Here is a 22,432-nt window from a genome sequence, read left to right as displayed (position 1 = left end):
GCAGTCACCCTTCTGCCTCCAGATGGCAGTGCAGCGGCTTCTGGGTCCCCACCTTCTAGAGGCGCCCTGAGCCCAAGTGCCCCGCCAGCACTCCCCTTCAGCTCTCTCTCGCACACGGGAGGGGCTCCTCAGCTCCAGAGGCTGACAGCTCCCAGCATGGAGTGGCCTCTGGTCCAGGAGGCCCTGCGAACAGAACCTGAACGGCAGGGCCGCCTCCAACCCCGCCCCGCCCACAACTTGAGGTTCAGCCCACTGCCCTGGGAGCTCGGAATCTGGACAGACCCAGGCCTCCGGGATGCTGAGGGTTGGGCTGGCGGTCAGGGTGGGGATTGTGGGGGTCGGGGGGTGGGTAAGGGTCGGGGGCAGTGGGGGTCAGGGTGGGCGCGTGAAGTGCGGGGCAGTCGGCTCCCCTGCTCCCTGCAGCCCGGCCCTCAAGTGTTTTAGCTTCTGTAAAGAAACAGGAGGTGGCCGGGAGGAGGAGCCCCGAGCCCAGGAAGGTGTCCCACAATATGGCAACACGGAATGAAAGAGCAGGCTGATGGTTAAAAATGAACGTTGATTAACCAGGAGATTCCTGGATCACGAGGCTGACCCAGCACCACCCCCAGTGAGGTCAAGCCCCCGAAATGGCACCAGGAGCTGAGATGAAGGATGTGTGAGTCACAGAGGCGCCCTTGCTCTGCAGCCCAGTCACAGGGCTGGGACCCCTCCTCCCGCTCACTAATCTCACCCCACAGCCACCCTGCGTGTCACGTGGCAGAAAGCGGGACTTCAAGTATGGCTGTACGGAGGGTTTTTTCCAGACCAAGGAATTTTGTGAAAACTACACAGATTGAAAGCTTCAGTTTCATAAAGAGGTTTCTCTCTAAAAGCCCTGTTCAGTCCTAATGTGAATTTATGACACAGAGGAAAGGACCAGGTTGGACCTAAAGAGACACTCAAGAAGAAGTCAAATGATAGGGGTAAGATTCCCTGAGACTCAGAACTGAAGCAACCGCGGTGTGCCTCAGAAAGGGGTAAGAGGTCCTGGGTGGGGCGGCGAGGGTGGCGGTGACCTGCCGAGGAATGGAGAGCTGGGAAGGGAGGACCCGGGGTGGTCCCCCCACAGGACAGCGGGAACAGGGAGTCGGGGGGACACATAGGCTGGGGTACAAGGGGTGGGCGTATGACGTGACACCAAGGAGGGGGGCCTCAGAAACAAGAAAGGAGCAGACATAATTCACAAGCAATATTCAAATTCAAAATCAGAGTTTCAGACGTGTATCTCTCAGCCCGCGTTTAAGACATGTGCGAGTGTTGCTTGTATTTCCTTCTCATGAATGTCTGAACTTGACTTCCTGACAGCAGTTACACCTATTAGCTCCACAGAGTTGGTGGGCAGTTTCCAGAAGACAGTGCATGTCACATTTGTTAACTTCAGTGAGAAGTGATGGGAAGCTTGGTACACATCTGTCTCCACCACTGTTGACGGGAAATACCGCCACTGACTTTGCACGTCACCCACTAGGCCCCCAAAGAGAACCCTCCAGACACACCGCTGTGCTGGAGATGTGGTGGGTTCCAACGTGAAAGGGGCCCGACTATGTGTCCAGGCAGCATTGCTCACAGGCAGCACCGCTGACAAGTGGGGTCAGATGACCATTCCTGACGTGGCTCCTGTGCCCCTCCACTAGAAGCCAGCTGCGCCTCCCTCCATTAGGACAACAGAAACGCCTCCGGGCGTGCCACCTGTCTTCAAGGGGGACAGTGCCCACCAGCTGATAATGATGTCACAGACTCATTCAGCCCAGGAGGGCATAAACCACAATAACCGGAGGAAGACAGGAAAAATCTCTTTAGGCTGAATCTAACCTGGCCTGGGGAATACAGGGAAGGGCATATATAGAAATGAAAGTGAAAATGCTTCACCAGCAATTTCACAGAATTTTCCAGACCCAGCGGAGACTTTGTCACGATGAGAGTTTAGGTATTTCCTGTATCCCCTGCCACCCCGACCCCCAGCCCTGCCAGAGATTACCTGCTCCATGAGCAGAACCAGGACCCCGGGGAAGCCCAGCTGGGATCCCTGGACGCATCTCAGGCGAACGTGCACACACCCTGGCGCTAAGTGCTGTGGCTGATCACATTACATGTGAATCACATACATGATATGGAGCGTATGTTAATGTCCTGCGTACGGCGAGGTTCCAGGACACATTCACCATGAGTCTGTGGTGATCGGATATCGGAAACCAAGACACCTGTTTACTCACCTGTTTACTCAGCCAGTCCTGGTTACTGGGGCTGATAACCGGTGACTCTGGGCAACAGGCCCCGGTGGGCGAGAGCCCCGTTCCCTGGGCACCCGCCGCCAACACTTCTCTGAGATGGAACCACGCACACTCAGCTCTCAGAGCCTCAGAGCCGCACGCCGGGGGCAGGGCAAGTGTGACCCAGCTCTAAGCAGGGGAGATGTGGCTGAGGAATAGGGTAGTCTGAGCCGAGAACTGCAGAGAGCCCCCGACTACTGCTGGCCCACCTTCAGGTTGCTGTCTGCACCACCATCCAAAACAGAGTTCCGCAGAAAAACATGCAATTCTTGGCAAAGAAGAGCCACATTTAAGTCCCCATGTCCTGAATTGGTTTGCCAGAAGTTTTACCTTCATTTTCCATTCAAAGGATTCCTTAACAAAAGAAACCCCTTGTTCAGTTCATTTCAGCCGCTCAGTCATGTCCAAGTCTTTGTGACCCCATGGAGTGCAGCATGCCAGGCCTCCCTGTCCATCGTGAACTCCCGAGTCTGCTCAAACTCATCGAGTCGGTGATGCCATGCAACCATCTCATCCTCTGTCACCCCCTTCTCCTCCAGCCCTCAATGTTTCCCAGCATCAGGGTCTTGTCCAATGAGTCAGGTGTTTGCATCTGGTGGCGAAAGTATTGGAGCTTCAGCTTCAACATCAGTCCTTCCAATATTCAGGACTGATTTCCTTTAGGATCGACTGGTTTGATTTCCTCGTAGTCATAGGGACTGTCGAGAGTCTCTCCAACCCCACAGTTCAGAAGCGTCAATCCTTTGACGCTCAGTCCTCTTTATGATCCAACTCTCACAGCCGTACATGACTATGCAAAAAATCATAGCTTTCCCTGGATGAACCTTTGTCAGTAAAGAAATGTCTCTGCTTTTTAATATGCTGTCTAGGTCGGTCATAAGTTGTCATCCAAGGAGCAAGCATCTTTAATTTCACAGCTGCAGTCACCATCTGCAGTGATTTTCGAGCCCAGGGAAATGAAGTCTCTCACTGCTTCCATTGTTTTCCCATCTATTTGCCGGGAAGTGATGGGACCAGACGCCATGACCTTCCCTTTTTGAATGTTGAGTTTTCAGCCAACTTTCTCCTTCCTCTCTTTCACTTTCATCAAAGGCTCTTTAGTTCCTCCTCGCTTTCTGCCATAAAGGTGGTGTCATCTGCGTATCTGAGGTTATTGGTGTTTCTCCCGGCAGTCCTGATTCCAGCTTGTTACACACTAATATAGAGGTTTCATTGTCGATAGCTCCCTGAACTTAATTTCAGCATGCAGGTCTCAAAAGAAAAGAAATAGAAACAACAGAGAGAAGTAAGAGCACACACATCACCCAGGTGGGTTCCCAGCCGACACCCAGACTTTTCCATCCCTGGGAAATCCTGAAGAGTCAGTCTGGCCCCCAGCTGGGAAAGGATGCCGGGCTGTGTGCCCACCCCAAGGGTGCGACGTCCCACTGCGGTCATGGGGGCTGCGGTTAATAACCCCAGGCTGCACACTGACATCAGCATCGGCTCTGTGAACAAACGCAGCTCCGGTTTCTTCCTTCAACTGTTACAATGCTGTTTGTGTCACCTTGTGAGTCAGAAGGTTCCTTAGACTGGGGCCTAATATCAGGAGCTAAGAAATTCCAAGCCCACTGCTTTCGTACCTAAAGTGCCCCTTACTTGCTGGTAATGATTGTCATGCTTGCAGGCAGGTATGAGGTACAGGCAGGGTCCAGGGTCTGAAGTCGGTCAGAGGTATGCTGCCCTTTTTCTGAAGCGTGACCCAGGCTACCTCCACTTTCATTTCCCTAAAGTGTCAAACTCGGGAGATCGAGGAAGACAGGGAGTGCAGATTTTGGCAAGAATGTAGGTTGGATCACACAGGATTTGTCCTTTTGTGACTGGTGTGTTTCACTTGGCGTCCTATCCTCAAGGGTCATCCACGTCAGAGCCTGTGTCCCACTTACCTTCCTCTTTTAAAGGCTGGATGTGTCTCTGTTGTGTGTAGAGACTACACTTTGTTACCATTTGTCTCTGCACGGACATGTGGGAGGCTTGCACTCTTGGTTGTTGTGAATAATTTTGCTAAACACACGGGGCTGCAAGTGTGTGTCTGAGACGCTGCTCTCAGTTCTTCTGGGCCACAGACAGAAGTGGAACTGTGCCTCATGCGGGCCTTCTGTGTGGAGGATTTGAGGAATGGCCATTTTGTTTCAGACCCATTTTCATAAGCAGATGGATCATCATGGGATCTTTCTTCCAGATTGCCAGTGGATGGCAAAGTGCTTGGATCTGAGGTTGTGAGACCACGCCATGAAGCCGGGGAAGGGCTGTCTGTGCCTCTGTGGGCACCTTGGGACAAAAGCAGGGCTGGGTGGGTAAGGTGGGGATGGGGTTGTGACGGTGTCAACCAGCAGCTCTGTTGCTCGAGGATTTATTTCACTTGCTTTGCACAGTCGCTAATTTGTGTCCAACACTGAGGCCCCGGGGACTGTAGCCCTCCAGGCTCCTCTGTCCACAGGGTTTCCCAGGCAAGAATCCTGGATAGGTAACCATTTCCTCCTCCAGGGGATCTTCCCGACCCAGGGATCTTCCCGACCCAGGGATCACCCTTCATCTGCTGCACTGGCAGGCGGATTCTTCACCCGGGAAGCCCAAGGAGCACTGTGGGTGAGCCAAAGGCCAGAGGGACATTGACTTGAGGACGCTGGCTCGGAAGAGGAGGATAACTATTCCTTCCCAGGAGGGTGGAACATGCCACCTGCACCTGTGACCTCAGATAACCAAGGAATGTTGCAAGTACAGGCAGAGCAAGCTGCCAGGACCGTCAGGCCCTCCTTCCGGGAGGCTGAGAGTGAGGAGTGGGACTACAGGGCTGGGCAGTGCAGGCACTAAGCAGACAGCCACCACTTTCCGGCGGTTTCTGAGGTTTGAACACAGAGAGAGGAAGGGAGGGGAGCCTGTGCCTGCTGCAGGTGGGGGAAGGGAAGACCTCTGTGCAGCTGAGTCCACAGGCCTCTGGAGGAAAGCGCCTCCTCCTTAGGGGACCTCAGTCACTGTCAGCTGACTAGACCAGGCCCCCCCACGTGCTGGCGGCCAGTCTGCCTTACTCAGAGTCGACTCATTTATTCCTCATCTCCTGTAAAAACTACCTTCATGGCAACATCTCGATGGGTGTTAGACCAGTTAACTGGTCCTCTGAGCCAGTCAAGACGACACACAAAATTGACTGTCACACTGGGCTACCTCGTTTTTCCGGTGGTCATGTATGGATGGGAGAGCTGGACATAAAGAAAGCTGAGCACCGAATAGTGATGCTTTTGAACTGTGGTGTTGGAGAAGACTCTTGAGAGTCCCTTGGACTGCAAGGAGATCCAACCATTCCATCCTAAAGGAAATCAGTCCTGAATGTTCATGGGAAGGACTGATGCTGAAGCTGAAACTCTAATACTTTGGCCACTTGATGCAAAGATCTGACTCACTGGAAAAGACCCTGATGCTGGGAGAGATCAAAGGCAGGAGGGGAAGGGACGGCACAGGTGAGATGCTTGGATGGCATCACCGACTCAATGGACATGAGTTTAAGTAAGCTCCAGGAGTTGGTGATGGACAGGGAGGCCTGGCCTGCTGCAGTCCATGGGCTTGTAAAGAATCAGACACGACTGAGCAACTGAAATGAACTGAACTGGGCTACTTCTTTCTGTCATGGAAACACATGCTGTGTGGAGTTCAAAAGCCAAATATGGAAATATCCCGACCAAAATGTCTATATATTTTAATGTGAAAGATTGGATTGAGAAGATCTTCCATTTCTCAGGATTTGCTTTGAGCTTACCTGGTACTCAGCATCTGAAAAAAGACTATTTTTCTCCATAAAAAATTCTGTAGTCCACGGCAAGACTGGCTCCGTAATTCGCAGGGCTGGTGCAAAATGAGAATGCAGGACCCTCTGCTCAAAAGCTATAAAGACTCTGAAGACAATGAAAGCAGAGCACTGAGCTGGGGGTCCTTCTGGGGGGCCCAGGGAGGCCCACCGGCCACCCCTCCTTGAAGCCAGAGCTGGTCACAGACAAGATCAACCGGGAGGACGGTAAGTGACGGCGAGCGTGGCTCGGTCACGTCTGACTCTCTGCGACCCCGAGTTTGTGGGATTCTCCAGGCCGGAATCCTGGAGTGGGGAGCCAGTATCTCCCGGGGACCTTCCCAACCCAGGGATCGAAGCCCGGTCTCCTGCACTGCAGGCGACTCTTCCCGGTCTGAGCCACCAGGGAAGGACTATGACGAGGACAGGAATTCCGAGTTTATTGATGACAAACGCACGGGAGATTATAAGGCAATTCTATTGAAAAATTTTAATAAGATCATATTGAAAAATCTAGTTTGAGGAAACTGCCCAACATGTAGCGCAGTAGGTCCAGCTAAGAGAGAGACGGGCAGAGGCCAAGCTGCATGACAGGTTCTGTAACACCTGGGACCACCACGTCCACCGTCACAGGTCCCTGCTGACCTGTGGCCTGATGGGGACGAAGGAGAGACGCCTCTGACCCTGGCTGGACAGACAGCTCACTTCAGGCGACAGTGGGCACAGGCTGGGGGAGGGCGGGCGCTGACGCCACTGGCCCCACTGCCCGCTCCCAAGGGCAGCGTCTCTGCAGCCTGTCTCTCCTCACGGCTCAGGTGCTGACTTGGGCACAGCAGAGACAGCGGACTAGAGACAGGCTGAGAATGTGGGTCACACCATCAGGTTAGAGGGAGCCCAGCTCCTGATGACGCCACAGGGAGGCCAGTGGACCCCGCACCACCCTCCACCCGAACCTCAGCATCGGCTAGGCACGGGCCCCACGTCTAGGCAGGGAACACGGGCGGCTGCAGAAAGCTTCGTGCGGTATAGTCGCTCATTCGTGTCTGACTCTTTGCGATTCCATGGCCTATAGCACGCCAGGCCTCCCAGTCCATCACCAACTCCCGGAGTTACTCTAACTCATGTCCATCGAGTCGGTGATGGCATCCAACCTTCTTATCCTCTCTCATCCCCTCCTCCTCCCGACTCCAATCTTTCCCAGCATCAGGGTCTTTTCAAGTGAGTCAGCCCTTCGCATCAGGGGCCAAAGTATTGCAGTTTCACGTTTAGCATCAGTCCTTCCACTGAACCTTCAGGACTGATTTCCTTTAGGATGGACTGGTTGAAACCGTAGCCACCTCTTTCTCTCCAGAACCAGCGGCACAATGGAAAGTCACCCGGCGTGCATCCATGACGTGGTCTGAAATGCCCCCACCTCGTGAACAGGACCTGTCTGGTCATCTCTGACCCCGGGGGCAACTGAACATGCTCAGAGAGTGTGGACGGTCAAGCACTTGAACAGGCCTCTGACCACAGACCCTCCAATGCAGACACAGTGGCTCGGGGATGGACTTCTCCCGGTCTGGGTCCACGGCCCTCCCCTCTTCTCCTGGTTTATGGAGGGCTCACGTTCGGGGGTCTCTGAGGCCCACTCCCCTTCCCCGTGGCTGCCGTAGCCTCTGCTTCTTTCTGGTCTCAGGAGCAGGGCCACTGAGCAGAGGAGACAGGGAAGCCCACTCATCCTTCCAGGCCCAGAGCAGAGCGCGCTCCCCGAGGACCTGGACGGGGCGGGCGGAGGGAGGACCCAGAGAGAAGGAGCCAGTGCTCCCCACCGGCAGGACCACCGAGCGCCCGTCTCCAATGGCAGGTGCAGTTCCAAGAAGGCAGGGGACACAAAAACATACACACACAGACACACAGACACAAACACAGACACACAGAGACACAGACACACAGAGACGGACACACACAGAGACACAGACACACAGACACACACACAGAGACACACACACAGAGACACACACACACAAACCCCCCTACACACACACACAGGTGCACACACACACACACATACAAACACAGACACACACACACAGACACACACACACACAAACACAGACACAAGAGACACAGACACAGACACACACACAGACACACACACAGGTGCACACACACACACATACACACACACAAGACACACAGACACACAGAGACACACAGACACACACAGAGACACACACACAGATACACAGACACACAGAGACACACACAGACACACACAGATACACACACACACACAAAGACACAGGCACACACACACAGTCACACAGACACACAGACAGAGACACAAAGGTACACACAGACACACAAAGACACAGACACACACACACAGGCACACAGACACACACACACAAAGATACAGACACACACACAGACACAGAGATACACAGAGACACACAGACACACACACACATGCAGACACACACACAGGCGGGTCCCAATCAGCCTTTTATTTCTGGACCTTCACCAAGGTCACATGGGTTCCAGGCTCTTCGCAGAGATCGGGGAGAGCCATGAGGAGCACCGGGGGCCCCCACACCTCGTCACGGCGAGCAGAAGCGGCCGCAGAACAGGATGGCCCCGGTGTTGCCGTGCTGGATGAAGAAGAGGAAGGGGCGGTCGGCACAGAACTGGGGCCCAGCGCTGAGGGAGCGCGTCATGACCACCGCCCCTGTGGCAGCCGCGGCCTCCGTGCCCTCCTCGGTGACCTCCACGAAGGACTTGTGCACGACCTTGGACAGGTGCAGGCCTTGCCGGGACGACATCCCGCTGAAGTCAGCCTGGGCTTCCTCGAAGGCATCGGTCATGCCCAGTTCTTGGAGTAACTCTTCCATATCGTAACTCTCCTCCAGAGTGAACCGGGGAAGAAACACGTCCACCTCCTTCTCTTCCATGAGAGCCGGCTTCGTCCACGCGACGAATTTCTCGTAGGTCAGGGCCTTTTCCACCTGGAGGAGAAGGTAGAAGATCTCAGGGTCTGCAGCAGCCCCGCCCCAGAATAGTCCGCTGTGACCCACACAACGTGCACTGCGAGCCAGGGGCGGCCTGCCGGCTGCACACGAGTTCCCGGAGCCCAGTGCCCAGCAGGGATGCGGACCAGACCCGAGCCCCAGGCCACGGCTGCCTGGTTACCCTTCTCAAGTCAGTGCTTTCACTGGGCAGCAGGATGACCATGTTCAGCTCTTGGCTGACGTAGGGAAGCACCAGAATCTGGGTGCTTATTACTCTAATGTAGGTCATTTTACAGGTGGACTTCTTGAACATCATTTGCACAGGTTTCTCCACGTTCTATAAAGGAAATGGATAAATGTTAACTTGAAACAAGACCCGGGGACACATGGGACGAGTCATCAGAGCCGGCCCCCTGGGCCCACACACTCTGTCTTGTCTCCAGACCCCCCTCAGCTCCGCCTCGTCAGTTTGTCTGCACGGCTCCAGCTCCCACCCCTGGTTCCCGGCGCTCAGGCCTCAGGCTGCTGTTCTCCTGCTGACCCAGGAAGGGTCCACTCGGACGTTCCCGGCAGGACCTCGCCCCTGGCGCCTACCTGCCTGACATCTCATCTGGACGCAAAGGAGCCTGCAGCTCGGCTCGCACACTGGTGGCTTGTGTCCCCTCTGCCTGCTCCATCTGTACGTTCCCACCTCTGCTCATGGCGACACCACTCATCCCGCCGTCAAACCCTGCCATGTCCTGGGCACCTGGCCTTCCCGCCCACAGCTGACCCATGAACAACCATGTGGGCTCTGGTTTTAAAGACAACAGCACTGCCTGGTGGCTCAGGGGCAAATAATCCGCCTTCCAATGCAGGAGACACAGGCTCCAGCCCTGGTCTGGGAAGACCCCACAGCCCAGGGGCTTCTAAGCCCACGGGCCACAGCTACTGAGCCTGGGCTGAGAGCCCGGGAGCCGCAGCTCCTGCGGTCATGGGCCTGGAGCCCGAGCTCCGCACCAGGAGAAGCACCAGCACGAGAAGCCCGAGCCCCGAGCCCAGAGGGCCTCTGCCTCGGCAGCGGCAGGAAAGGCTGAGCGGCAAGGAGCCCCGCACAGCCGAGTAAATAGACACAAGGATCAGAAAACCACAAGGCAATCTCACTTGTGCTTCCTACCCCCGCCACTCTCAGCCCAGCCACCGTCCTCAGGAAAACTTCCAAGTAACCTCCCGGGTCCTGCACACGGGCCCGAGGGGCTCTGGGGCATCAGAGCCACTGTGAGAGGCCACGGGCTCTGTGAGAGTCAGAGGAGGGACACAGGAACCAGGAACCCGGGTCGTGGAGACCGCTAGGGAGGCTCCTGGACGCCCTGCAGAGAAAGGCGTCTGTGTAGGTAGCTCCTGACGGGAGGCGTCAGATGGTAGGATCCAGGCCCATGAGCATCACAGCCACAGTCTGAAGTTTAAACTGGGTCTCGGGGGCTCTAGCAGGCCCAGAGAGCTGCGAGCTGCCCCGTGGGATGTGTAATACAAGACGGTACACCCGCCGCACGGACCGCCCCTGATGACACAGCAGAGGAGGAGCGGGGGAGAGGAAGCCAGGGTTTGCCCGGATCCACATCTGGGCCGCCAAGGCCACACGAGGCTCACGTTCCTGAAGGTCAGCCTCCTGGCACGATCCATAAACAAAGGGGACCCCAGGGACCATTTCCAAAACCTCCTTCGCTTTATGAAACATTCTTGTTCACCTTGCTGACTCTGAATGGCTTTTCCTGCGTGAACTCTTTGTTAAACTGTTCATCCCAGTTTCCTTTGAAGTAGATGGCATTCACGAGAACCAGACGTGTCATGGGGTTAAGTGAATTTTCAGGGAGTAAGTCTCTAATTTTACCTGCACGGAAGATTTAAAGGACCAGTTAGCTAACAGGGTTTCCTGGTGAGGTGCTGGGCAGGGTAGTTACTGGCCCGTCCCCTGGAGGAGTCAGTGCCCAGACCAGAGGGTTCACTGTCCCCCAGACAACCACGTACAGCGAGTTGTCTGTTTACTCGATAAGTTGGGTCCCACTCTTTGTGACCCCATGGACTGTAGCCCACCAGGCTCCTGCATCCATGGGGTTCCCCAGGCAAGAATACGGGAGCAGGTTGCCATTTCCTCCTCCAGGGGATCTTTCTGACCCAGGGATCCAACCCGCCTATCCTGCTTTGGCAGGTGATTCTTTGCCATCTGAGCCACCAGGGAAACCCATGCAGGGAGCCTGGCCTGAAAGCAAAATCAGGGAGAAAAGCCTTCAAGTCTCTGCTCAGAAAGATACCATGAGTTGCATAAAACACATAAAATGAACAAATAATAAGGGCAGAATTATTCACAGGGACAGAAAAAGGAATGTTCAGTCTACAGCATGAGGGGACCCTCCTGAAGGGGAGAGGTTGAAGCCAGTGTGGAGAGCACGGAAACGAAGAAGCGCAGGTGGCCCAGGGCCTGACCGCGTGTCCTGCAGTGATGCTCAGCGACCCGCAGAGCACGCACTCTGCTGGACAGGCAGGGAGGTGGCGCCGCATCCAGAGTCTTCCTTCCACCCTTTGTGAAAAGGCAGACTATAGGAACATTAACTGCAACAGCCAAAAGTCAAAGTGTGATTGCTCTGGAAGAGGTGCACTGAATATTGATGAGGAGGGGGAAAGCTAGAGAAATTGATTGCTGATTAAATTTCAGAAGTGGATTTGAAAGTTCCAGGTCTTTAGAGAAAAAGCCATTTCTGTTTACATTCGATGGTCTTCAGAAGGAAGTGATGGAAAATAAGACCGATTCAAATACTGTGCAAACAGAAGTAGCGACACGTCCTCACCTTCTGTCTTTTCAGCTACCCAGGTGTTTATGCGCTTCCTGGACTCCTCCGAAGCGCTGACAAAGTCCAGCTCTTCCATCTCTGCTTGGTAGAACACGCGGCAGGCATATTTGAAAGACTAGGAGAGACGGAATGACAGAATCACATGGCTACAGAAAGAGAAAACGCCAACAGCTGACATCTTCACTACACATAACCTTGACACAGATCATTTGAAGGTTACTTGTACAATGTACAAACGAATGTGCGCAATTAACCTTCAATCCGTGTCTCAGTTTTCATCTACACTGAATAAATAACTGAGTAAAGCACAGGCTTCCCAGGTGGCACAGTGGAAAGAATCCGCCTGCAAATGTTGGAGACGAGGGTTTGATCTTTTTGTGGGAAGATCCCCTGGAGAAGGAAATGGTAACCCACTCCAGTATCCTTGCATGGACAATCCCATGGACAGAGGAGCCTGGTGGGCTACAGTCCCTGGGGTCGCAAAGAGTCAGACACAACTGAGCGACTAAGCAACAACAACACAGCCATTCAGGGCAACGTGGCCACACTGCCGCCAGCACGCGTTCCGGGCTTCCCTCCTGTGTGACCCTGGAAAGGCCGCTGCGTCTCTCTGGTTCCTTGCCCCCTGGAAGCAAGGACGCAGCAGTAGCTACGTCTCAGAGGTGCTCTGAGGACCGGGAGAATTGGCTCTGTCCGATGTCACGTGGCTGAGTTCTCCCCACACCGTGGACCCTGCATCTCGTGGTCCGGGTGCCTCATTTCATAGAACCCTCACGTCATTCAGGCTCTGCCAATCTACTGCTCCAGTCTTAATCGGGGCTTTGAAAAGATGTCAGCGTCTCAGTCTAAGAAAATAGTCTGGAAGCAAAGTGGTCACCTCCAAGTTGATACCTCATCATACCCTTGGTGATGTCAACAGCTTTTAAACACATCTGAAAACAAGGGCCTGCTTCTTAAATTACTGTTTAGTAATAATGACCAGTCAGAAACAAACTAAAGGAATATCTCATTATGCACTGCGATTGGTGTTGGATCCTTGGACACTCGATCACTGTGAAATAACTGACAAATATTTTGAATGTTTTATTTTATAGCCCATATCAAAATAACATTTTAAACATCAATGATTTTCTTCAAATATCCTCTAGAAAAGAAAGGAACTTAAGGAAAATGAGCCAATTCTTTGTGTTTATTGGGAATTTTTCTTTTTTGTATATCTAAGGGTTACACAAATATGACAGTACCAGGAGAAGGAAATGGCAGCCCACTCCAGGGTTCTTGCCTGGGACAGTCCATGGGCAGAGGAGCCTGGCAGGCTGCAGTCCACAGGCTTACATGCCTGAGCATGCGGGCATGAGGGTGGAGGGAGATGGGTTGGTAGCAATAAACTGGGAGAACTGAAAAAAGACAGCAATAAACGAGCATGCAGCTGAGACGGATCAAAACAAGTGAACCAGGTGGTAAAAAAAATTCACACCAAGCCGCACAAAGCGTACAAATATCTGACCTCATGCTGACTACATTCACTTTACACCACCTGTTTTAAAACAGTTAATTTAGAGTCTGAAACAACGTGAAAAATAATGAAAAAAGTTATATAACAGAATAAGATCGCTATCCTAAACATACAAAGAACTCAGTTTAAAAAAAAAAACACATAAATCCCAAAAGTAAAAGTACACAAAGGACACATAAATAGGCAATTTTCAGAAAAGATCCAAATGTTTCATCCACAAGCAAAGCTGCTGAGTCTCATGAACAATCAGAATGTTAAAGGCTCAGCACGTGTAGCGGTGAGAGAGGGTGGACTGCCCACCCGCTACCCTTCCTGAGGACGGGAAGGGCTGAAGCCAACGGGGCGGGAATGAGGCAGAATTCACTGAGATCTGAGAGCCTCCCTCTGTCCCTTCCTTCTAAAGTCCATCTGAGTAGCACGCACACACAGGACAGAACCATACACACACGGTCCCTGCCGGCTCCATCCAGGCTGGACCCCACCCCACACCCACCCAGGGGCTGGTGGCTGCGTCTCAGTACAGCCACTCCTGAGCATGCTGCCCACCACCTTGGGAGAGGGTGAGGCGGACACACACTGCTGCTGAGCCTGAAGCTCCGTCACTGTGGCCACCAGATACGAAGAGCCGACACGTCGGAAAAGACCCTGATGCTGGGAAAGATCGAAGGCAAAGGAGAAGGGGCCGACAGAGGATGAGGGGTTGGATGCATCACCAACTCAATGGACATGACTCTGGGCAAACTCTGGGACGTAGAGAGGACAGGGGAGCCTGGCCTGCTGCAGCCCACGGGCTCAGAAAGACTCGGACACAACTCAGCGACTGAACCACAACAGGCACAAAGGTAGTAAGATGCAAAGACTTTCTCCGTGTACAGGACCCAAGCCCTGATACGGGCCGTGGGGGCAGGGCGGGGACGAGAGTGGGAGGACTCTGGCCTTGTCTGCGTTTTCACATAACAAGAACACACTCAGAGATGACTTGAGGTGGGTATGAAAAAAACTGAAAACCATGGAAGCACTCTAATTAAATAGAACCAGAGTGAAATAGACAAAACTATTGACATGTATAAACCAATTGAACAAGTCTCACAATGCACAAAAAACTTCCAACGTGTGAAAAACAACACCAGAAATATTCTATTCGATCACTCCCCTGTTTGGGCCAAATCATCTGCAAGCGTGGTATGATCTGTGTTAGTTCTCCGACAATCAACTCATCGAAGCTTCAGGAACATGTGAACAGGGCTGTTACAGGGCTCCTCTTACAGGCAATGACCGAACGGTTCCAGGAAGCGACAGGTCGTGACTGGGGTCCCACATCCCGCCCACCGTGTGGGTCTCAGCCCACAAGGCCTCTCTGCACCACAAGGCCCGCCTCCCATCTACACAGGACTTCGGTCTCTATCTGCCTCCGGCAATCGGGAGTATGACTTACCAAGAGGAAATCGTAAGTCTTCTCTCCAAAAAGCCTGTTGGCGGTTCTGAGCAAGTACTGTGTGCCGGTCATATTAACTTCACTGAGAAGCTTCTCGAAAGCCTGGTGGACATCGTGATCTTCACCTCTGCACTTGCTTAGAGAAAGCGTCTGAAATCAAAAACAGATAAAACCCACCACTGCAGTACGCCCTGACTACAGGAAATGGACCCAACACTAAAGTCAGCCTAAGCACCGCACTGATCCTCACCGCAGCTTGAAGCAAGACTCACGCAAATAACGGCACAGTGGCTCTGGGAAGGCCCCCAGCCTGTCTCCCGCTTGGGCTCAGGCCGCGACGGCAGGCGAAAAAATGCCCCTGGACGAGTCCAGGGCCCTGTGCTCGCGGTCTGCCTTCAGACAGGACCGTGGACAGGCCTCCCGTCTCTGCACAAACAGGCCACGTCTTTGGGTCTGGACTGCCCTCGGGATGGGCTCCAACCAGCGGGAGACAGGAGAAGTGGCTCTTCCGGGCCCAGGCCTTCGTAGAGGCCTGGCACTTCCACGTTCCCAGTCTTGCCCCCTGCTGCCAGGGTGCAGAAATGCCCAGCCATCCTGCTGCGGCCTCATGACCACGCGGCAGAGCGGACACATGGAGGAGAGTGCCTAGCAGATCGGGGCCGCTCCTGGACCAGGAGGAGCCCAGTGGGCACCGTGCGGCCAGGCCGCAGAGTCCCAGGCACGTTCCCCGTCATTCCCAGTCGTGGGCGGTTTGTTCGGGAGCCACAGAGAGAAGGTCCAGACAGCTGTCTGGCGCGGATCCACAGTAACACAGGGCTAAAGCCTGGGCACGGGCTTTGCACCCAGCGGCCAGCCGAGGCCGGAGGGCCGGGGGCACCACTGCTGGAGGAGAGGAGGTCGGGTGGGAGCCCTGGAGAGAGGCCCGTGCAGGGCGGGAAGGCCGGCCCTCCCCCTGGAATCGGAATCTGCACAGGAGGTGCCCAGAGAGAGGGCGGCCCCTTCAGAGCCTGGGAGAGCGGGAGGGGAGACAGTGCCGAGCTCAAGAGGGGACTGCTCCCTTTTCAGCAGGACTTAAAGGGAATACGTGTGTCTCCCAGGTGGCGCAGTGGGAAAGGATCCACCTGCCGGGGCAGGAGACAAGACTCGCGGGTTCCATCCCTGGGTCGGGAAGATCCCCTGGAGCAGGACATGGCAACCCACGCCAGTGTTCTTTCTGGAGAACCCCATGGACCGAGGATTCTGGAGGGCTGCAGTCCACGGGGAAGCAAACAGTCAGAGATGACTGAGCAGGAGCACCCGCGTATTTGCATCCTGACACTTGCTGGGTGGAGGGGGCAAGTGTTTCTCACTCCCAGCCTCTCCAGCTGGCACAGGACCCTGAAAGTGATGGCCTTAGGGCAGAGGTCAAACTCACGGCCCCGGCTCCAGGGCGCGATCAGGACTCTGTTACACCTGGAGGCCCTCTGGACCCCAGGACCTTGGGAAGGGTAAGGGCACCCCACATGCGGGAAGACTGTGACCCCCAGGGAGCCAGAGGTCAGCGCTCCGCCGCCATTGTGGCCCAGGAGCTGACGTCCACACCCTGTGCCGCCAGCCCGGGCTGGCTCTGGGCGTCTTGGCAGGAAGGGCCTCGGCCAGCACGGCCTTGGGCAGCAGGTCTGAGCAGAGGCTCGATGAACGCTTGCTCGTTCAAGCCTGTCCTGCTGGAATCGGGTGCTGCGCTGTCAGGAGCCCCAGGCCACACACCAGAGAGACACTGGAAAGGGGCACAGCGACGGGGCAGACAAGGGAGTAGGCCTGGCTGTCGAGCAAGGCCTTAAGATTCGGATGGTGGACCCCGGCTCACCGACCAAAGAAAGAGCATCAGCCGCCGCCCACAACCGGCTTCCCGAACGTACCTCGCACATCTGGGCTGCGGTGTTGCCCTTTGCCCCCATGAGGACCATGGCCAGGGCAGAGGAGAGGCTGAGGGGTGAGATAAACACATTTTTCGAGTTGTCCGCACCCAGCTTTTTCAGAAGGGTCAAGGCAAAGGTGCCGTTTCCTTCTGACAGCGCATCCATGGTGGTGAGCCTGAAAGGACGGATTTAAAATCAGTGTCACGCAAATTCAGGGCACAGGTCGACCGCGTCTCTCTGCTCTTAACTGTGAGCACTGACGCGCTACCTCGCCAGCAAGCAGGCATTCGCACAGCACGCGGTTTCCTCGGGGCCCCTGCGGCCCCAGGCCCAGGGCCTGCTGATCCTGCTCCGGTCAAGGGCCTTGGGACGCCCCCACGTCCACCTCCAGGGCCCTGCCTCGGAGGTCGACAGCCCTGCCACGGAGGGCGTATGGTCTAGAACTGGACACTGTGGGAATGGGCTGGGGTGCACGAGGGTTCAGGGCCTTTCTGTGCGTGGTGGGAAGGGATGACAGCTGAGCCTGACACCGACCTGGGAGAGACAGAGCAGGTGAGCCCGAGGAAAGCGCCTGAAGCTGCAGGGCTGCAGGCTGGCCACCCCGCTCCAGGCCCTGCGTCAGCTCCCTGATTTCTGCTCCCTGCATGAGGACGGGGGCGCACAGGGTAATGTCTGCTCTTGATGGCGTGCAGGACAGCTCACCCAAAACCCTGCACTGCAGCACACTGATTGCTCTGAAGTAAAGACACTATGCCAAAGCCTTTGACTGTGTGGATCTCAATAAACTGTGGGAAATTCTGAGAGAGATGGGAATACCAGATCACTGACCTGCCTCTTGAGAAATCTGTATGCAGGTCAGGAAGCAAAAATTAGAATTGGACATGGAACAACAGACTGGTTCCAAATAGAAAAAGGAGTACGTCAAGGCTGTATATTGTCACCTTGCTTATTTAACTTCTATGCAGAGTACATCATGAGAAACTCTGGGCTGGAAGAAGCACAGGCTGGAATCAAGATTGCTGGGAGAAATAGCAATAACCTCAGATATGCAGATGACACCACCCTTATGGCAGAATGTGAGAGGAACTAAAAAGCCTCTTGATGAAAGTGAAGTGGAGAGTGAAAAAGTTGGCTTAAAGCTCAACATTCAGAAAACGAAGATCATAGCATCTGGTCCCATCACTTCATGGCAAATAGATGGGGAAACAGTGGAAACAGTGACAGACTTTATTTTTTTGTGCTCCAAAATCACTGCAGATGATGACTGCAGCCATGAAATTAAAAGACACTTACTCCTTGGAAGGAAAGTTATGACCAACCTAGACAGCATATTCAAAAGCAGAGACATTACTTTGCCAACTAAGGTCCGTCTAGTCAAGGCTATGGTTTTTCCTGTGGTCCTGTATGGATGTGAGAGTTGGACTGTGAAGAAAGCTGAGCGCCGAAGAATTGATGCTTTGAACTGTGGTGTTGGAGAAGACTCTTGAGAGTCCTTTGGACTGCAAGGAGATCCAACCAGTCCATTCTGAAGGAGATCAGCCCTGGGATCTCTTTGGAAGGAATGATGCTAAAGCTGAAACTCCTGTACTCTGGCCACCTCATGTGAAGAGTTGACTCATTGGAAAAGACTCTGATGCTGGGAGGGATTGGGGGCAGGAGGAGAAGGGGACGACCGAGGATGAGATGGCTGGATGGCTCACCGACTCGATGGACGTGAGTCTGAGTGAACTCCGGGAGCTGGAGATGGACAGAGGCCTGGCGTGTTGTGATTCACGGGGTCGCAAAGAGTCGGACACGACTGAGCGACTGAACTGAACTGAAAGAGACTTGAGAAACAGCTGGGGCAAAAAGCATACTCTTCTTCTGTTTCCCCTGGAGCTGGAAATAAATCTCCATGTAGAAATACCCTCCCTGTACCAGAAGGTAGAGAGACATCTTAACGGCCTAAGAGGGGAACAAAAGGCTGAAAAAGCTGTTCAAGAGACCAGCAAACCTGTTACTTCACGACCTTGCTGCCCCAGGCAAACCCCCTTGTCTGTCAAATCTTCACACACACAAAGCTGCCTGCCTGGTCACTCCTTGAGCCTTGTATCTTCGAGGTTCGCACAACATTCAGTGGGCTTGGTTTTCTGCTATCGATTTGTCTGAGGTCCATTTAATTATTCGACCAGCCAGGAAGAACATAGAGAAGAAGAAACACTATCCCTACACACATTCTCTTCCATCTTTAATATCCAGTTTCTTGCTCAGTAGCTGAGTCACGTCTGACTCTTTTGTGACTTCGGGGACTACAGCCTACCTGGCCCCTCTGTCCATGGATTTTCCAGGCAAGAAACTGGAGTGGGTTGCCATTTCCTCCTCCAGGGGATCTTTCTGACCCAGGGATGAACCCGAGGCTCCTGCCTTGCAGAAGGATTCTTTCCACTGAGCCCCCAGGACAGGCCTTAGTATCCAATAGCTTAACACTAATACAGAGAAAACCAGAAGGTCACTGGTCTTCAAAGGCCACAGCGAAGCTGGTAATAGTTCTTTTTCTGCACTGACAACACTTGCTGATGGTCATTAAAGGTGAGAGCATACCCACTCCCTGTAAAATCACTAAACTGAAAAGGAAGGAATGAAGAGGTGAATCCCAGAGGTTTGTTCAGGATACTCTGACCGCAGAAAATACATGAATCGTGAGATAAGTGAACAGCCCACGCTGATGCAGGCCCCGAAATCAAACAGGAAGCGCCGCTTCGTGCACTGCCCCGGGCACTGACACAGAGCACCAGAGGCAGCACCGAGCCCCCCAGGCAGGGACTCGGGAGGGTCCTGGTCCCCAGCGCTGGTGGGAATTGCTCTGATAGTTCAGGCCCTGCAGACTCAACTCAGGAACAAGGCACAGGAAAGTCATCAAAAACAACACAAAATGAGCCTAATTAGCAAACTCCGTGGCGGCTGACCTGCAGAGCAGCCAGAATCCAGGAAGCGGTCCACCACGGGAAAGAATGGAGCCAACGCAGCTCCCGAAAGAGCCGAGTAAAGAAGCAGCTTAGTTCTGCTGGGCTCCAAGGAGCAGAGTGAGAGCTGAGCGGCAGGTCATGGCTCTGCAGTCCACCCCTCATCCCTGTGGCAGCGCCCCCTCCCCAAATACGAGAAAGAGGGAGAGAGGGCAGGAGAGCAAACTAAAACCTCCTTTTTCAAATAGAAACTTGAACAGTTTGAGAACCATTCATTTCCAATACGGACAAAGTAAGACCGCAATTTCTTTTCACTCTGTGCAAATGATGCTACAAAGTGGTGCCCCAGTGTTTCCAGTGTAATTAAGAATTGCTGTTTAGCCACTAAGTCCTGTCCGATTCTTTTATGACCCCGTGGGCTACAGCCTGCCAGGCTCCTCTGTCCATGGGACTCTCTAGGAAAGAATACTGCAATGCGTTGCCACGACCTCCTCCAGGGGTCCTTCCTGACCCAGGGTTCAAACCCACGTCTTTTATGTCTCCTGCACTGGCGGGCGGGTTCTTCACCACCAATGCCACTAGGGAAGCCCCGGGGTGGATCAAGCAGCCTTAATCCCCATAGAGTCTGGTTTACTGGGGACTTGGCTCCTGCGCTGTCCCCGCCTGGTCTGTGTGTGTGTGTGTGTGTGTGTGTGTGTGTTATCTAATGTGTAATCCGGATGGTTCTTTCTACTCTATAGGTTTACTGAGGGGGTTACGTCAACTGACGCCTGGCCCACAGTCGGTGTTCAATAAATGGTGAATGGAACTGCACACGCTTTTCCTTCTTCTCGTGTCCAGAAAGCTTGGTGGGCGAGCTGTGTGGGCTTCCCGGGGTCTGACAGCAAGCCCTTTGTGTGTGTAGCGCGCTCTTAGTGCAAGCAGAAAAGAACAGTGGCTCCATTTACACTCGTTTCTCTCTACTGTCCTGGCTGGAGTGATCAGGCCAGAAGCCGCGCTGCAATACAACACTTAGGACTGGAACTGGCCTCATGTGGTTCCAAATACTTAGTTTACACGGCCAATATGACTGAAACCATGGCCTTTCTCTGGGGTGGTATAACGCTGAGGGTGCAGGGGAATCCTGGACACACCATGCCCCAGAACACTTATAACGACAGCCCCTCCTGTTCACCGGGACCTCAGTCCAAGGGTTACTTTTCACAGGCCCTCTCCGCCCGGCCCTAAAGCACACCAGCGGGGAAGCATACAGTCTGACCAGTCCCAGCAGAACCCGGAGCTCGCCGAGGGTACCTGGGCACGCGGGGCCCGGGAAGGCTGGGCGCCGCCCCCATGCGGGTCCTCCGGTCCCCGGTCCCAGACGGCGGCGCCGTCACACTCACCGGGTCGCCACGTCCGCCGCGGCCGCCTGATCCTAAAGAAAACCCAGCCCCGCACGCGTCCCCGCAGCCGCCCGCCGCCCGCCTCGCCCGCAGCCCTGTTCCGCTGCCCCAGCATCCCGAAACGTACCTGAGCGCGGCCAGAGTGGGCTGGGCATGGACGGAGGCGCCGGGCGTAAATACCCCGCCGAGAGGGGCGGGCCGGGCCGCACCCGGCTGGACCGGAGAGAGGGACCAGCCGGGAGGGACGGAGCCGAGCGGGAGGGGCGGGCCGGGCCGGGCCGGAGGGCAAGGCGGAGCGGGAGAGGCGTGGCCTAGCGGGAGGGGCGTGGCCGAGGGGAGGGGCGGGGAGGGCCGGAAGGAGAGCGGGACCGAAGGGAGGGGTGGGGCCGAGCGGGAGGTACCGGGCCAAGCGGCAGGGGCGGGGCAGACGGGAAGGGGCGGGGCGGGCAGCACAGGATAGCGGGGCTCGAACAGGAGGGGCGGGGCGATTCGGGCCGGAGGGCGGGGCCGGGCCGGAGGGCGGGGCGGGCAGGACCGAAGGGCTGGGCTCGAGCTGGAGGGCCGGGGTCGAGCGGGAGGGGCTGGGCAGATGGGGAGGGCCGGGCCCGGCCGGACCGGACCGAACCGGACAGGAGGGCCGTGCCTCACAGTTGGGGCGGGGCCGAACAGCAGGGGCGAGCCAGGCGCCAGGTGAGCCGCGGGTCCGGTCCGGCCCCAGTGCGGGGACCGCTACCCGGGGCCGCAGGAGGAGCGAAGGCCCGGCCCTAGGAGGCCTTCAGTGGGCAAGCCCGGGGTCTTTGCGGGGCGCACGGGCTGATACTTGGTCCTGAGAGGCGCCGCTCGGGCACCTGGGCTTGAGTCTCTGCGCGAAGCCAGGCGCGCTTCTTCCGGTGTTCAGAGGCCCGTGTGAACCAAGCACGGTGGGACCCTGGCCTGCCGGCCCAGCGCAGCCTTGGAGGGCGGACAGGGCGCCGGTGACCGCAGTAGGGAAATTAGCAACCTCATCTGAAACATGACAGGTTCAGTTTGGAAACCTGGGAGAGCTGGGGGCGTCCCTGGTGGCTCAGAGAGTAAAGAATCGGCCCGCAGCGTTGAAGACCCAGGTTCGATCCCTGGGTGGGGAAGACCTGCTGGAGAAGGAAAAGGCAGCCCATGGGAGTATCCTTGCCTGGAGAATCCCAGGCCAGAGGAGCCTAGCGGGCTGCAGTCCATGGGGTCACAGAGAGTCGGACAGGACTGAGCGACCCTCACCTTCAGAGAGCTTAGTGCCTTCTCTGCCCTAAAGCCTAAGCCAGGGGCTGTCAGCAGCGAC

General features: G+C 55.2%; 1 protein-coding gene across 3 annotated transcripts; it reads right to left on the bottom strand.

Moving 5' to 3' along the window:
- Window positions 1-8,711: 8,711 nt before the first annotated feature.
- On the bottom strand, window positions 8,712-16,961 carry LOC138098038 (serpin B6-like). 3 transcript variants are annotated; one of them, XM_068994255.1, is made up of 6 exons: window positions 16,777-16,961; window positions 14,899-15,025; window positions 11,945-12,062; window positions 10,847-10,989; window positions 9,301-9,456; window positions 8,712-9,116 (listed from the first exon to the last, which is right to left on the bottom strand). In XM_068994255.1, exons 1-6 carry the CDS (start codon window positions 16,959-16,961, stop codon window positions 8,712-8,714), a joined length of 1,134 nt encoding a protein of 377 aa, XP_068850356.1. The 3 variants fall into 3 exon arrangements, with proteins under 3 accessions (XP_068850356.1, XP_068850357.1, XP_068850355.1); XM_068994256.1 differs by having other exon boundaries at window positions 9,301-9,443; window positions 10,837-10,989; window positions 14,899-15,048; window positions 16,797-16,961; XM_068994254.1 differs by having other exon boundaries at window positions 14,899-15,048; window positions 16,797-16,961.
- Window positions 16,962-22,432: the final 5,471 nt, after the last annotated feature.

This window comes from Capricornis sumatraensis, chromosome 22, assembly GCF_032405125.1.
Source record: "Capricornis sumatraensis isolate serow.1 chromosome 22, serow.2, whole genome shotgun sequence".
Lineage (NCBI taxonomy): Eukaryota > Metazoa > Chordata > Mammalia > Artiodactyla > Bovidae > Capricornis > Capricornis sumatraensis.
The sequence above is the reverse complement of the archived record's forward strand: the minus strand, read 5'-3'. Positions and strand labels throughout refer to the sequence as shown.